The sequence below is a fragment of the Pezoporus occidentalis genome, unplaced genomic scaffold (genome assembly GCF_034315485.1).
Source record: "Pezoporus occidentalis ecotype Australia unplaced genomic scaffold, CSIRO_AGI_Poc_V1 ctg53, whole genome shotgun sequence".
In the NCBI taxonomy this organism is placed as follows: domain Eukaryota; kingdom Metazoa; phylum Chordata; class Aves; order Psittaciformes; family Psittacidae; genus Pezoporus; species Pezoporus occidentalis.
The window spans coordinates 227,405-241,873 of NW_026915866.1; the positions used below are offsets into that span (position 1 = coordinate 227,405).

The following is a 14,469-nucleotide window of genomic DNA, read 5'->3' on the forward strand; positions in this document are numbered from 1 at the left end:
AGTCAAGACTCCACACAGCAGCTCAAACTACAGCATACAGGCCTACATAAAACAGGATGTACAGCGATTTTACATCTGCAAAGGCAAACCTTTGCACCCAGTTTGACAGACCTGCTGACAGACCTGTATGAGGATTAGTCGAGCCACACCAGCCAACCACACTGAGCTCCAACTGTTGTTCAACTTATCCTGTCTTGGTATTTATATACATATTTACTTCTCTCTAAATTTAGACATTAGAACCTTCAAAGCAAGAACTGTTTTCCTGCTGTGTTAATACATTGCCTAACACAACATAGCTTTGATTTTGAGCACTGTTATTTGCAACCCAAATAACCATGTCTAATTTGGATGGAAACACAGTTGGAAAGAGCATTTAAGAGACTACATTATTTCTACATGAAGCCCCAAAAGGCAGATGTCTCCTTAGGATTCCATGACTTTGTATTTTAAATGGAAAAGCAAACACCACCCCCCACCCCTTCTACTATGGGTACTTTCCAGATGAAAACTCATCGGGTTAGTGTCTTCTGAACTTTTGGAGGAACCAAGTAAAGGGGAAAGGCAATAGTGTGATTCAGCCTTAGCTCTCACATACTATTTCAGGCATGTATGGGAAGCACATATAATAGAGATAACACTATTTTTAATGTAGGGCCTGGGAGTTGAGGCTGAAAATACAGAAAATAATTACAATTACGCAATTTCATTTGGAAAATTCGTATAATGTACTCTTAACAAGACAGAATGAACAGTAAGAAAGAAAAAAAAAACGCTCTTTTTCAAATAATTCTTCACTCTATAGGATGAGACAGAAAACTTTCTATGTAACATTAAAGAATGTATTACAGCAGATAACCATAAGGAGCTGGTATGAACAGAATACAGACAAGTTCAACAACTGGAACACTTGTTCCTTTGTTTCAAAACTTTTATTCTGCAATCTCAGCAACACACTTCACATTGCAGGGTTTATGGTCCTGAAAGGAAAAAGACCTTGTTTCTCATGAAGCAACTCTTGCTCCTGGGCAGAATGAAATGGAAGCTGAAGCACTAAAATGAGCAGCTACAGATGTAACTTGCCCAATTTCTAAGAACACTAGTAAGATGTTTGCTCTCTTTCTCCACATCATGTTCTTGTTTCCTATACATACAAATTGTCAGCTATTTTAAGTGTCAGCACTCCTAAGATTGACCTCAGAGCTGAGTTTTGCCACATGTACCTTAAGAGCGTTGCAAGACTGCCACTGTCAAAGAAGAAATAAATGCTGCCGTTCTGGAATACACTAAACTGTCTAAATATTTAAAGTGCATGTAAGTGAGGACAAGATTTGAAGTCTTTTTCCTCAAAAAAAAAAAACAACAAAAACAAAACAAAACCAAAAACCCCAAAACCAACCAAAAAACAAACCAACCAACCAACCAAAAAGTCCCTAAACTTTCATATTCTAGATCTGGAAAACAGACCATGGCATATCACAGCTGCAGTGGCTATGGCCATCATTCATATTCTTACATATGCATTTATTAAGTCACAAACTACAATGCAGAATTATATAGTTGATGATTGTTTCATGAATAGTACTCACAGACAGTTTTAAATTTGCAGAGGTAACAGTAATTCTGTCATTTCCTGTGGTCTTTTAGTTACATCTAATGCAATTTAAGTTTACATCATGAGAACTTTTATAAGAAGACATTTCTTTAGATGAATAACATTAGAACAGACTACAACAACATTTTTGTAAGATTTCATATCAGTGCTTTTGGAAGATCCAATACTGCAAAGACCTTGTCAGTGTTAATTTTATACACTAAGTAGTGACACTGAATTCTTTGCAAGATGATGGGATGAAAGTCCCAAGATGATAGTGACTTCCTTTAAAGTTGTGGAAAAGATAACAATATGGAGAGATTAAGAGAGGTCAGTAAAAGTTTAAGAACACTCCACTGAATACTTACACCATCTATACTCCTTCTAGCATGAGGTCCATATGTATCTTCAGACCCTAAAACCTGTATGTTAACTGCACTGTAATCTTCATACCCAAGCTGACTGAAAATAAGACGAGTCCTGCAACAAATGATTTTTATTAGTAAACTTCCTGATTACCTGAAGAAGTCCTGTGTGGTCCACAGGGGTTAGCTTTGTCATGTAAACTGGACTATGAATACTTTACACTAAGCAAACATATCTGAATACTACAAATCAAGCAATTACTGACAAGGAAGTCATACCTCTGAATTTATCCCCAGGTTTCAAACTGAGCCTTTTGTTTATTTACATTAATTGAAAGATGACAGTCAAATAAATGGATTTCAGCTCTTACTTTTATCTTTAAAAGAAAGACAGCTTGAAATGTAGTTACAGATATGCAGTATTCCTGGTTTTCATACTGGTAATTCAGTTTTTAGCTCTGTTTGTGCTACAAGGCATTATGAACTACCAGTAAGTACATGGAACTACCTTGTTACATCACAGGCACCAATGAATCAAAAAAAAGTCAAACTGAAGAAGGAACTTCTCTTCAAACCTTAAAGATATTTACTTGAGATTCCTGAACATACAGCTCAAATACCAAAAAGTAGGTCAAGTTTTTGGACAGAACATTTCTTTATTACTCATACCTTTCCAGTCTGGCACTGAAAGCCCTCTGACTCTTTCTATAAGGTTATTTCCACCAAAAGCACGTTCTGTCAAGAGCGCCAAGTTTGTCCAATCATGATTAATAATGGGGCTGAATATTACCTTTTCATACACCATGAAAACACACACTTCTTTAAGAGAGCCAAGAATTTTTTGACAAATACTAAATTTGAGTTAAACAGACTGTTTGCTACAACTATTAGAAAAAACAGCCCAACACTCAAGCACTAAAACTGAAAATGATCGCTACAGTTTTAAAACCATAATCAATTGAGGTCCAAATCCTGTCCCCCCGTCCCATCCCAGTCCGCCCCCCCCCCCCAAAAAAAAAAAAAAAAAAAAAATCACAAAAATCACAGTAAACGTTAGAAAAAAGTTTTAAAAGAATCCAACCATTAAAATCAGTCCAATTTATTAACATCTTGCAAATTGGAAAAGTCAGCTGAATGCTTAAGCACCTAAACTGATCTCCCAATAATCTGGTGTCCTTCTAGATGTATAAAAGATTTTGTCAGTTGAAACACTGGAATCATGTTAGGATGAGAAAAATATTTTTCATCAGTGAAACATTTTAAAGACACTTTTAATATATCATCATCTTTGCAAATATTAGCAGTATAGACAACCTAAACAGAAAATATGATTTTCTAATTGTTGTAATGAGATGAAGGTGGTCCACATACCACAAATAAGGTAGCCATCTTTACCACCACAGAAAGACAGACACTTGATTTAAGGTACCTAAATTTGCAAACCATGTCTAGTAAGTTATTTTAAGTTACTTATCTACAGACGTTACCTTTAGAGATCCTAGAGTTCAAAATACATTCTGTGGGTAACCTTTAGCGCTTTCATGTGTCTTGGTAATGCAACAGAGTACCATCAAAAATAAAAGGACACCAAAGACTACTCCAAAAAGACTTCTTCACATACATACTTGCCAAATTGTTCCTGCTTTTGAAAATGAATAAACAAATAAAGTATAGGCATGCAGATAAGAAATGAAAGAAGTCGTATTACAAACTGCCAAAACTGCTTGACGACTTGGACTGCCAACTAGATTGACCTATATGATTGAAGCACCTTAAATCTGTGCACCTTATTCTGTACTCATTGCCATTAGACTACAGGACAGAGTTTAACCTGTAATGGACTAGAAGCTGGCTAGCTGACAGATCATGTCCTTACAACATTCTCTTGCAACAGGAAGTGGTGAAAAGACTGAAGTTGTAACTTTCTGATGAGATGTAGTTGCTGGTAGAACATTCTCTGAAGGTAATCAGAATAGCTTAACTCTTATTCTATGTCTGGGTTGACACAGACAAATCTTTCAAAGATGCTGAATAAATGATTTCACACATTAAGTTGTTAAGACTGTTTGAGATGGAGAACGTATTATGGGTAATACTGTTGTGATTTTTAACACACAGAACAAACCACAGCTGCTGCAGGCATGTCTCATGGGCTAGAGGCCACTTAGCAAGCCAGCTAACCAGTCTTTGGCTATCTCCCATCAGCCCTCATCTGAGGATTACTCAGGACAGCACAGCAAGCAGGCTGGATTTATTTTCTAATAGAGAAAATAAGTAGAGGCACTAACCACCACAAGCTGTTTCAATCAGCAGTCTGGTCTGAAATAATGTCCAAGAGCAAACACAAAAGGGACAACATACCCCTTTTTTTTTTTTTTTGTTCTGTTGGGTTTTTGTTTTGTTTGGTTTGTTCTTGGGTTGTGGGTTTGTTTTTTTTATTCCTCAGAGACTCTGGAGGCCTCTTTGTATTTTAACAGCTCTTGAAAGGCTTTCCTTTCACTGATTTTCTCAGTAGCTCTTGGACACATACACTTATCCACATGACTCTTAAGAAAAGGTTCCTTAACTTCATTACACATCCTGCAACAGCCTGCTGTCATCTGCTACGTCTCTCGAGTGAAATCACATAGCTCCTCCTTCACCACAGTACACGGGCACATAAGCAGTAAGTCACACCTTGCATTTCTGACAGGTGTCTATCCTACTGTACTTGCTGCATAGGCCTGTAATAGGGTGTAACAGGGAGTTTTATAAAACATGGCACAAAGAGATTGACCTCACTAGAGGTCTAGAAAGGTTGGGACTATTGGAGTAAATGCTCCAACACTTCCATGAGGATATGGAATTGGGTTAAGAGGGATTCCTCTTAAATACAAGTAACAATATGACTAGAGGTTCATCAGTCTGTCATACAACTGTAAAATTATTCAAGGAAACAAAACCGTTAGTCAGGTTTTACCAGGAACTAAGAATTTTGTTTTAAATAACAAAAAACAAACTGCCTACATTTCATAGCACTAGGATTTTTAATCAAGTTCTGTGAAAATCAGTGAAAAACAGTTTCACAAGGGTTGCTCTCTGGCACTGAATAAATTTTAATCTGAAGCACAGTTTTCCCATCATTAATTTCGAATTCTCTCCACTGTCCAGCCATCTATTTTCAATAGTATTTGAGACCTTTCTTTCTCTGTCAAATGTAGCCGAAGTGTAGTTATACACTGAAAACACATTTCCTAAACAGGCTACTTAAGTCTTGAAATGTTTTCTGAACTGCAAGGTTACAGTCTTTTAGGGTTCTTACAAGGTTCATATGGTTGGCATTGTATATTACAGTTCTATTTTCATCATCTCTGAAAAGAAAAAGCCCAAACCCCTTCCAAGACACAGATACTAACCTCTGCAGAATACCTTCTGCAGTGTGTTTTCCTTTTTGTACTGCTTTTGGACCTCCCACTGGACAGACAGCAGTAGCTCTGAAGCCATCAAGATAAGTGGCACTAACCTGATGATAAAGGGATTATAAAATTACATGGGATTCAGTACTGATATGCTATTAATGCTCTCTGACAATCATCCACACATAAAGGAGAAGCAGAATAGAAAGGAACCATCACCACACGAATTTCCTCTTATTATTTAAAATTCAGAATTGTATTGGAGGAAGAGTCAAATCTGCAAAACTCTGGAACTTGGAATCACTTCTCGTTGTTATCCTTAAATTTTCCTGTGTTTATCACTTTTGCTACATGGAACACATTCTAATGTTGAAAAGCTGAATAACCTATCACAGTAAAACAGATCAGATGCAAGCTTCCCACAAGTATTGAAGAAGATATGGAAAAATATCAAATACATATGAACACACAAAAGAACATGCTATGCAGTGCGAACATAGAACTAACAGGCATCTTACTAGACTTCTAGTGCTATAGCTGCTTAATAGAGCTGTAATACAGTGACAGTAATAACCATAATGCATGGCCATAAATGGAAAAAAAACAACAAAAAAACCCCACAGAACAACAAAACATTTTTGAAACTGAACATCTTTTAGAAATGTGCTTATAATTTACTTTTATTTTTTCTGTTGTTTCAAACACAACAAAAATGTTATTTTCAGATTAAAAAGACAGAGATATTCCCAGATGCAGATAATGCAGACACAGACTCAGAAATGAATTTACTGTTCCAGCATTATGCAACTTGAACTGTTGGAACTAGCAATTCTGAGCAAATGCAAAGAGCTGACAGACAATATTGTGCTGAAATTGTAGGCTGCCTACCAAAAAAGAACAAAAATCAACGCTTCATTAGATGAAAGTTTAGAAAAATTCATGTTCAGATTACACTTCCACAATACTTTAAAAATAACAAATTCCTTCTTCATAAAGCTGATACAGAACTGAAAAACTAACTAAGGTCATAAGTAAAGTGACCTGTGGTGTACTACTAAATTCTAAAACTGCTTTATGAGTATGCTTTAATTACCGAGTCTCTAGAGAGCTCTTCCATTCTGCCTTTACAAAAAACAAACCTGCTGGGGTGACATTATTATTTATTTTTTAAATACTGCATCTTTTAAAAAAACAAAACTTACCAAAAAATGGTTTTGAGAGTTTCAGAAATATTTTAAAACTGCAGTGAAAAGTTTCAAAGAAAATTATGCTCAGGCACACATTATATTATTTAAGCATAAATATTAGCACAGTTCCCTGCTTAGGTGAACTCACTTGATATGGCTGTACTAAGCAGTTAATTTCTGATCTCAACCTTGCTTCTGTAAAAGTCAGTTTGACATTAGTTTAAACAAGAAAAGGATCCAGCCCTACTGATACTTCACTAGACCTGTATTACCTTATCATTCATTCAGGGAAAGACCACCACTAGAAGACTATAGACTAGAAGACAAACAGACAACTTCACGATTTTACTGGCACTGCAGTTTTCTTTCAACAGAGCATTTCAGGAGATGATCTGTCTCATTCTTAGTTCCTCTCTTGACAGATGTAGCTACTCATCACTTACCTTTTGAAAACTTGGTAGATAAATTTCACAAGGAAAGTGAAATTTAACACACCAGTATAAAAATCAACAAGTACAAAGGTGTAACTGGGCTAAGATGTTTTAAAAATTATTAGTAGTAGTAGTACAAAAGAATGATTCCAGCCTTCACAGTAGGTTTGTGGATATGCTTGTTAGATGAATTAACATTTTTTTATGTACCAAATAATGTATTTCTTTGGCAAGGGGAAGGATGAGGATTTTAAAGTGGTAACAGTTTAGGGTAGAAAATATATAGTATTTTCTCCAAAATACAAAATTTTGCAAATCAAAAATACCTGCCACACAAAGAGGTAATACCTTATAAAATGCTGAAGGAGGCGATCCTTTTGCTCCGTGAACTTTCACTGCCCCACCATCAAAACCTACAGTGGTTAAAAATCAGTATTTAACCTTCTTCAACATAACTTCAAAGACATTTTTCTGTGATAATTATTAAGCAAATGCACTTAATTAAAAAGCAAGTCACTGATAGCTGCACTGCCACAGAAGAGAGAACCTTTCAGGAAACAGTCCTCCCTGCCTTAGAAACCCAAACACAAATTAGTGACTGAATTTGTGATTTCAAGGAGGCTTTTAACAGAATGACTGAAATGTTTATTCATGTACTTAAAAAACACTTAACATAGAAAGCAGCCTTAGGACTTCAGGCCCAACAGTTATTCTCCACTTAACATAAAGTTATTGCACACACACAGAGCAAACAATTTGCTGTACTTGGTTGGAGTCAACTGAGGTCCTTCACTTGGTAAAGAAACAGTACAACAAAGATGAGAAACCAAAAATGACAGCTTATTTGCTGATAGCTTATTAAGTGAAGAGACAACTTTAGGCTTTTTGTCAATTAACAGAAACAGAACAGTCTGAATGTATGTTCCAGGGCAATTACCATGTTCAGTATTAGGAATATTAATACCAAAAGGGAACTGCGGAAAATTGCCATCATGGCATCAGGTTCAAGCTTGAACTGGAGAAAATTAACAGACGCAGCTCCTTGAAAATCAGCCATGCAGGATCAACGTCAGACCTCAAGTCTGACAGACAGCATTACACTATAGCTCACTTGCAGTTAACCTGAGCTTGCAAATATTGAGGAAGCAGTTCAAAGCTTTACACAAATACTCTGAAAAGATCAAATCAGAACCTATCTGAAAAAGTGAATGTGACCAGCAGAAATCTTACACATCACTCAGATAACATCATCACTCTCTCTGCTAGACAGACATAAAACTAATTTAATTCTCAATAAAGAATGATATCCCTACAGTCAGAGTGAAAAATCTGAAAGAGTTTCACACAGGTGAAGGAGTAATACAAAGAAAAAAAACCTGAACAAAACAAAATGCATAGCATGCATCAACAAAAAGAAAACAGAAGCACCTCTCAGTTCAAACATTGCAAGTAATCCAGCAGGACAATAAAATCAGCAATGTAAACAGCAAAAATAGATAGCTTGCTTGTTTTTACTGGTGTACGTGTCAAAGCACTTCAAACTAAAAATATTTAAGAAATCTGCCCATTTTCCATCTGTTACATTTCTAAGAGGGCTAACTGAAAGTTCATGTGGAAGTTCATTTTAAGTTCAAACATGTCATATCAGGTCATTTGCAAGCTAAAAGTTCATAGGAAGGTTAGGGTTTCTTTTTTAGTTTTATAATAAGAACTAGTGGCTAAGAGCAGCAAACTGGTCTTATCAAACAGCCATTTGGTTCACTGTGCAATTTTACAGTACTTTTATTATTGATGCAAAACATTTTTGATGCTACGGTGTTTTAAGTTTTATCACAGTAAGATTTTATTTTAAGATATCAATTCTTCTAAGTCTTATAAAGACACTCAGCATACTGTCACAGGTAATTTCCATTAGAATGAAAGAATATATAATACAGATCTGGTAAAAAACAAACATCAAATGACCATAGCTAAGCATTTTTTCCAAGCTGTCTTATGCAACCAACAGATCTTCAAATCTTTTAAGCCTGGGGCCTTTTTGTTTGTTTTGTTTCTAAAGCTAAATGCAGAACATACATATCCACCTTTAATCTACCGGCTTTTGAGAGTTTCAAGAATAGTAAATGGACCTTTTCAAACTGACATTCTTTGGTGGAAATCCTGTACCTCAGCACACTTCTACCAGTTAAGAAGATCCAACCAAATGCCTAAGAAAAGCATTACCAAGTAGTGCTTTGAAAGACACAACTTTTCCATTGTTACTAACATTTCAAATGCCATATGAGAAAAAAAATGTACAAAAATATTTTTTTTCTTTTTAGGAAAGAAACTGAGCAGCAGTTTAAAAAGAATACTGAAATCATAGTGGAGCTGTCTCAATGTTGCTTATCCAGAACACAGTTTAAAGACTTGGTATGTGCAAGGCATGGAATAAGAAGTAAAGCAAAAGAAGCAGTGAGCAAACGTTTAAATTAGCCAGCCAACAAGATAAATCAAGAGCATGATCAGAACTTCTAAAGGAATTTCTAGCAAAAGTCATTGAAAAATCAGTTTAATACATATCACACTTTAAGGAACTGATTGAACAAGGAATATGCAGAGAAAACATGGAAATTAACTGCTTTAGTTTGATAAAGCATGGAAATTCAAATAAATGCTTTAGTTTAATAGCTCAGTTCACTGACACAGATCTCTTAACATATAAGGGAACTAACCTGGAATTTCAGTGATGGAAACTTTGGAAAAGTCACATGTGACATCTGGTAAGAGATAGCGCTGAGGATCGCCCAATTCATACACCAGCTGTTCAGCTACAGTGCCAAAAGAGATTAGTCCCCCAGTGTCTGGTGGTTTGGAAAGAATGAAGTCTCCTTCAGAGGAACATTCTACAATGGGAAAGCCTATGTTGTGCCTAGAATATGAAAGACATTGAAAAAAAAACTATAAATACACAGGGAAAGTGAAAAGAAAAATGAGTAACATATCAGAATTTTACAGTAATGACTAATTAAATAAAACTGATCAAGATTTGTAACATATCTGGTTGCTTCTACAGAAAAACACATAAGAAAAAGCACTGACCAAACATTTTATTTCCTGGCAAAGACTGCAGATGTAACAAGAGATATCAACAGTAAACAGACAGAAGTGGAACAGGAAATGGAGAAGGACACTAACAAAAATAGTTAAAGTAAAAAGAAACTTAAAGAATTAGAGAACTACGATTAAAGAGGTAAATTCAAAAGAGGCACCACAACTGCTAATTCTAGGCTAGTCTGGCTATGGCAGCACACACAGCATGAAGGTGAAGACATGTAAATATATCCGGCACTCTGGATTTGAAAAAAGGCAGTCAAAGCAGGAAGAACAGACTATGTTGGAAATCTCAGAGATGAAGGGAAGCAGGAGACAGGAGTAATCACACTTACTACGGGCAATCTCACATGTTAATAATAATTTACACACAGAAAAGTTATAATCAGAAAGCAGAAAGATATATGAAAATTAAGATCTTCAGCCCAGAACAATAATAATAAAAGAATGAACGGAAAATTATGAGGCATACCAAAAAGAAAAGCAGTAAACCAGAAAGTTATAGATATGCTTGTAAATGAAAATACTCTTTCTCCTCACATTCTCACCAGAGTAATATACAGAAAGTGATCAAGTAACTCATAGTTTGTAATTTGGTCATTACAGTAGCAGGGCAGAATTTCAGTTTTATGTGGGTATCTGCTCTCCCGAATAAAAGGCTTTTATTTTATTTACAGAGAATGTGAGTGAAAGTAATAACCTAAAGATAATGAGGTGCCTGAAAATTAAGAGAGACTTAATATTTTTCTAAAAAGGTCACCTGGCTCAATCCCTCTCACAGGAAGTTGGAAATCTGTGCAAGTAAAGTATCCAAGAGACACAAGGAGTTAAGGAGATACAGCCCCTTGCAAAAGCAAAATTGTTCTAAAAGGGTCCTAATAATGAAAGGTGGTGAACATCAAGATTCTCATTAAAGAATGAGATTAATCAATGGCCTTCAGGTCTATTGTACAAAATTAAAGTTAGCCCATCCCTGAAATTAACTGGGTTTGGGTGCTAGTGGTAACAATGTGCTGAACATACAACCACACTGGTTATCAGCAAAGGTTAGACGAACATAGTTTGTATAACATAAATCCACAAAGTTCTGAAGGAAGTAAGCAAAGAAACCAGTGAACTCTTCAGTGACATTTGTGAAAGTTCATGGGAGCTTGAACAGATTCCTTATCATTGGGAAGCTTCAAACATAACCCTGTTATTTAAAAAAAAGGATTATGAGACAAGCTCTGTTACCAGAGATCAGCAATTTTAATACTGATAGCGTACAAAACTTGCAAAGTATGGTAGCTGGAAGACACCTAGAAAAGCCCATTTCAAATCAGTAACAATTATACTTCATTAGACTGGGCTTTGAAACTATTTAAGCCACTAAACAAATAAATGTAAACAAACAACAACAACCCAAAACCCTCACCCTGCTGAATACAAATAATTGAATAGAATTAACAATTCCTTACACAATTATTCTAGGGTTGGAGGGGGTTGTGAGGGGAAAAGAGGGACAAAAATGGCTGCAAGAAGTATGTAACATTCAACATTTTAAAAGTCTGACACAGAAAAAAGTAACACCCCAGCCCCCCCGCAATTCCTGGCCCTCAGTATTAATGTAGAATAACAGACTAACGTGTCATTATAACAATTTTAGAGCTAAGGAGACATGTACAAGAAGCATCACAATTTGCCCAGTGTTACACAGCAGGATCAGTGAATGAACAGTAATGCTAGAATTAAGAAGCTTTTACTCTGTTGGTGCCATGCCTATGTGTTTGACGCTACCATCTATCTGTCTTGTCTTAAGGCAACAGCCACAGGTACCTTGCCAGCAACCTCAATGAAGCTTATTTGAATCACCTACCCACAAGCGAAATGACTTCCATAAAGACACATTACCCAGTGCAATCTATCCCACTTCAGTGACAACTGGTATCCTTGCTACAGCCCACTTTGAGCCAAGTCACCAGCACATGCAACTCTTATTATACATTCCTGAACCTATGGCCCAGTGATCCTTGTTTTGAAGGAAAAAGAGGTGAACTGTAGACCCAACTTCCTACTCTGAACCACTCAATCTACCAACATCAATTTAACTTCAGTTTGCTCAAGCTCCACTCTCAGAAGACCCGAACCATTCAAAAAACAAAAAACAGCAACAGTATAGTGAGGCAAAAAAAAAAATTTTCAGTCCCTAAAATGGTTAAAATATGGCAAACACTTAAGTCATTAAAAGTAGCCCAGTCATGGAAGGCAAGAGATAAACAGTATCAGTATAAACAATACTATTATTCAGGTCCCTTCATATGCAAAAGGAAGGACAGACTGATTTTCCTGTTATCTTAGGACCATCAAAGTCAGAAAATCTTTATGGTAGAATTTTTTATGCTGCCAAAGTTCCTGAAAGGAGACCATATAGGTACAAATATACTGTCTGTAACCACTTCCAAATAACCTCCAAGGTTGAGACATACTTGCCACATAAAAATTAAACTCTGTTCTTACCACTTAAGAGTGAAGTGCTGACCCAAAGCTTGTAAGAAAATCACAAGGAGAACAGCCATTCTAACACAAAAAAAAAAAAACAGACAAAAATCCAAACAAAACCAAACCCATACCAGCCTTTCCTCCCCTTCCCTAAAAAACACCCCAAACAACCAAAACCAAAGGTGACACCCAAAGTCTTCCTAGGAAAGGCATGCCTACACAGCACACTAGCATGTCCTAGCATAAGAATTTTTATGCTATATTTAAGCATTCTGAAATCCAAGACCCAGAAGGTCAGTGAAAAGAACACTACAATCAGTGACTTACTCTTCATTCATTTCTCAAAATGTTCATTTACTTCATTCATGTTTCAAAAGTTAGCAAAGGTATGAAGGAAGACTTTTTTTGTCCGAGATATGCGTGAGGGATATTTCCTCCTCAAGGTACACCACTACCCCATGAACTTCCCTGAATGTTCAGTTAGTTAGTTCAAAGATGTGTGTTCTCCCAGGCCACATCATCCTTGAAAGTTTCCCTCATTTTTTAACAATTCAGAACATAAAGATCAAACGAATTGAGTAAGATGCCCCTGGATTCTATCTGTACTGTAACTGGATGACTGAGAAAGTATATACATCCTATACTGCCTTGTAGCACATGCCAATAATAACCTACATTATGCATAAGAGAAAAAGGTCTTTTGTGCATTGTTAATAGACATTAATTAAAATAAATTTTCTGCTTGGAAACAAACTGGGATAAGCCGCTTCTATGGCATGATTCAGTCAAGTGACAGCTACTTAAATTTGTCATTAGAGCTTGCCAGCAGCAACAGCTCCCTGGATGAGCTATTCTAGCACACAGCAGCAGTACTTTGATCACACCATCACCCTGATCCACATTTCCACTGAAGGAAGTAACTCTTTGCCCAATTCACTAGTAGGTTTTGCTTGGTAGCGACACATCATAACATGCCAGCTTTATGCTGGCCTAACCCACAGCTATGTTGTAATTTTGTACAGTGTAGCAGGGGAGTTAAACCGCAGACCTATGAACTTGAACTTAGCAACAACTACAGTCATGGCATCCAAAGTGGCACAGGGGCCAAGTGGTTTTAATAAGAGAATTGCATCAGTTCGGCCATAAAATCCTCTAGCAGAATGGGGCAATATCAAGCAACATAAACAATCCTGAAACTACTAAAATGAATTCTAATCAAATTATATGACAGTGTGATTAATAAAATATGAGGAAAAAATATTATTTTTAAAACATTTTGAGTAGTTCTTTTCGCACAGAGTTCAAATACAGAAATAACATACATCAGTTTGTGAAAGGAGATGACAACTACCACTCGTTCATCCAAAACAAGTTTTGGCTTGTGTGTTTGGTATTTAAATAACCAATAAATTATATGCATTAGTAAACCAGCCACTGAATAAACATAAGCCAAGATTAAACCTCAGAAACCCCCTAACAGTTAAAGCAGGTCCTCACTGACTACAGCACACAGATAAAGTTCTAAAATAGGCTTTGTTGCTCAAGCTACCTTTCTCATTGACCACCCACAGCTGCTGCCCTACTGTAATAGGAGTAAGGACTCTGAAACAGTCTCCTGTCCTTTTTCTGCCTGCCAATGACTTAATCTTGGATTATTTTTTCCATGTAAAATGCTGGGTTTTCTTCCATTCTGGCTGTCACAAATGTTACAGTTCATGGGCATGTCACAAGTGATAATGTGAACTATCTAAGCAAAGATCTTCTGCCTACTCTGTGATAATGCACTATTCAATCTCTGGCAGCTATGAAGACAGCCTTCCTTCTCATTTTGCCACAAATCTTACACCATTTGTATTACCCCCAAAAATAAAATCCATTATCAGTACTGAGTCCTGTTTGGCTCAGGGAGAAAGATACTGAGATAAA

At 36.3% G+C, this 14,469-nt stretch overlaps 1 protein-coding gene across 4 annotated transcripts in view; it reads right to left on the reverse strand.

Annotated features, from left to right (window-relative positions):
• LOC134173465 (uncharacterized) overlaps positions 1-14,469 on the reverse strand; it is a 57,616-nt gene that overhangs the window by 29,011 nt on the left and 14,136 nt on the right. For all 4 annotated transcript variants that reach the window (XM_062637461.1, XM_062637460.1, XM_062637459.1 and 1 more), the window contains 4 exons: positions 9,687-9,883; positions 7,321-7,385; positions 5,355-5,461; positions 1,963-2,074 (listed from right to left, as the gene is read on the reverse strand). In XM_062637461.1, the coding sequence (XP_062493445.1) occupies positions 1,963-2,074; positions 5,355-5,461; positions 7,321-7,385; positions 9,687-9,883 (481 nt within the window). The remainder of the gene's footprint in view (positions 1-1,962; positions 2,075-5,354; positions 5,462-7,320; positions 7,386-9,686; positions 9,884-14,469) is intronic.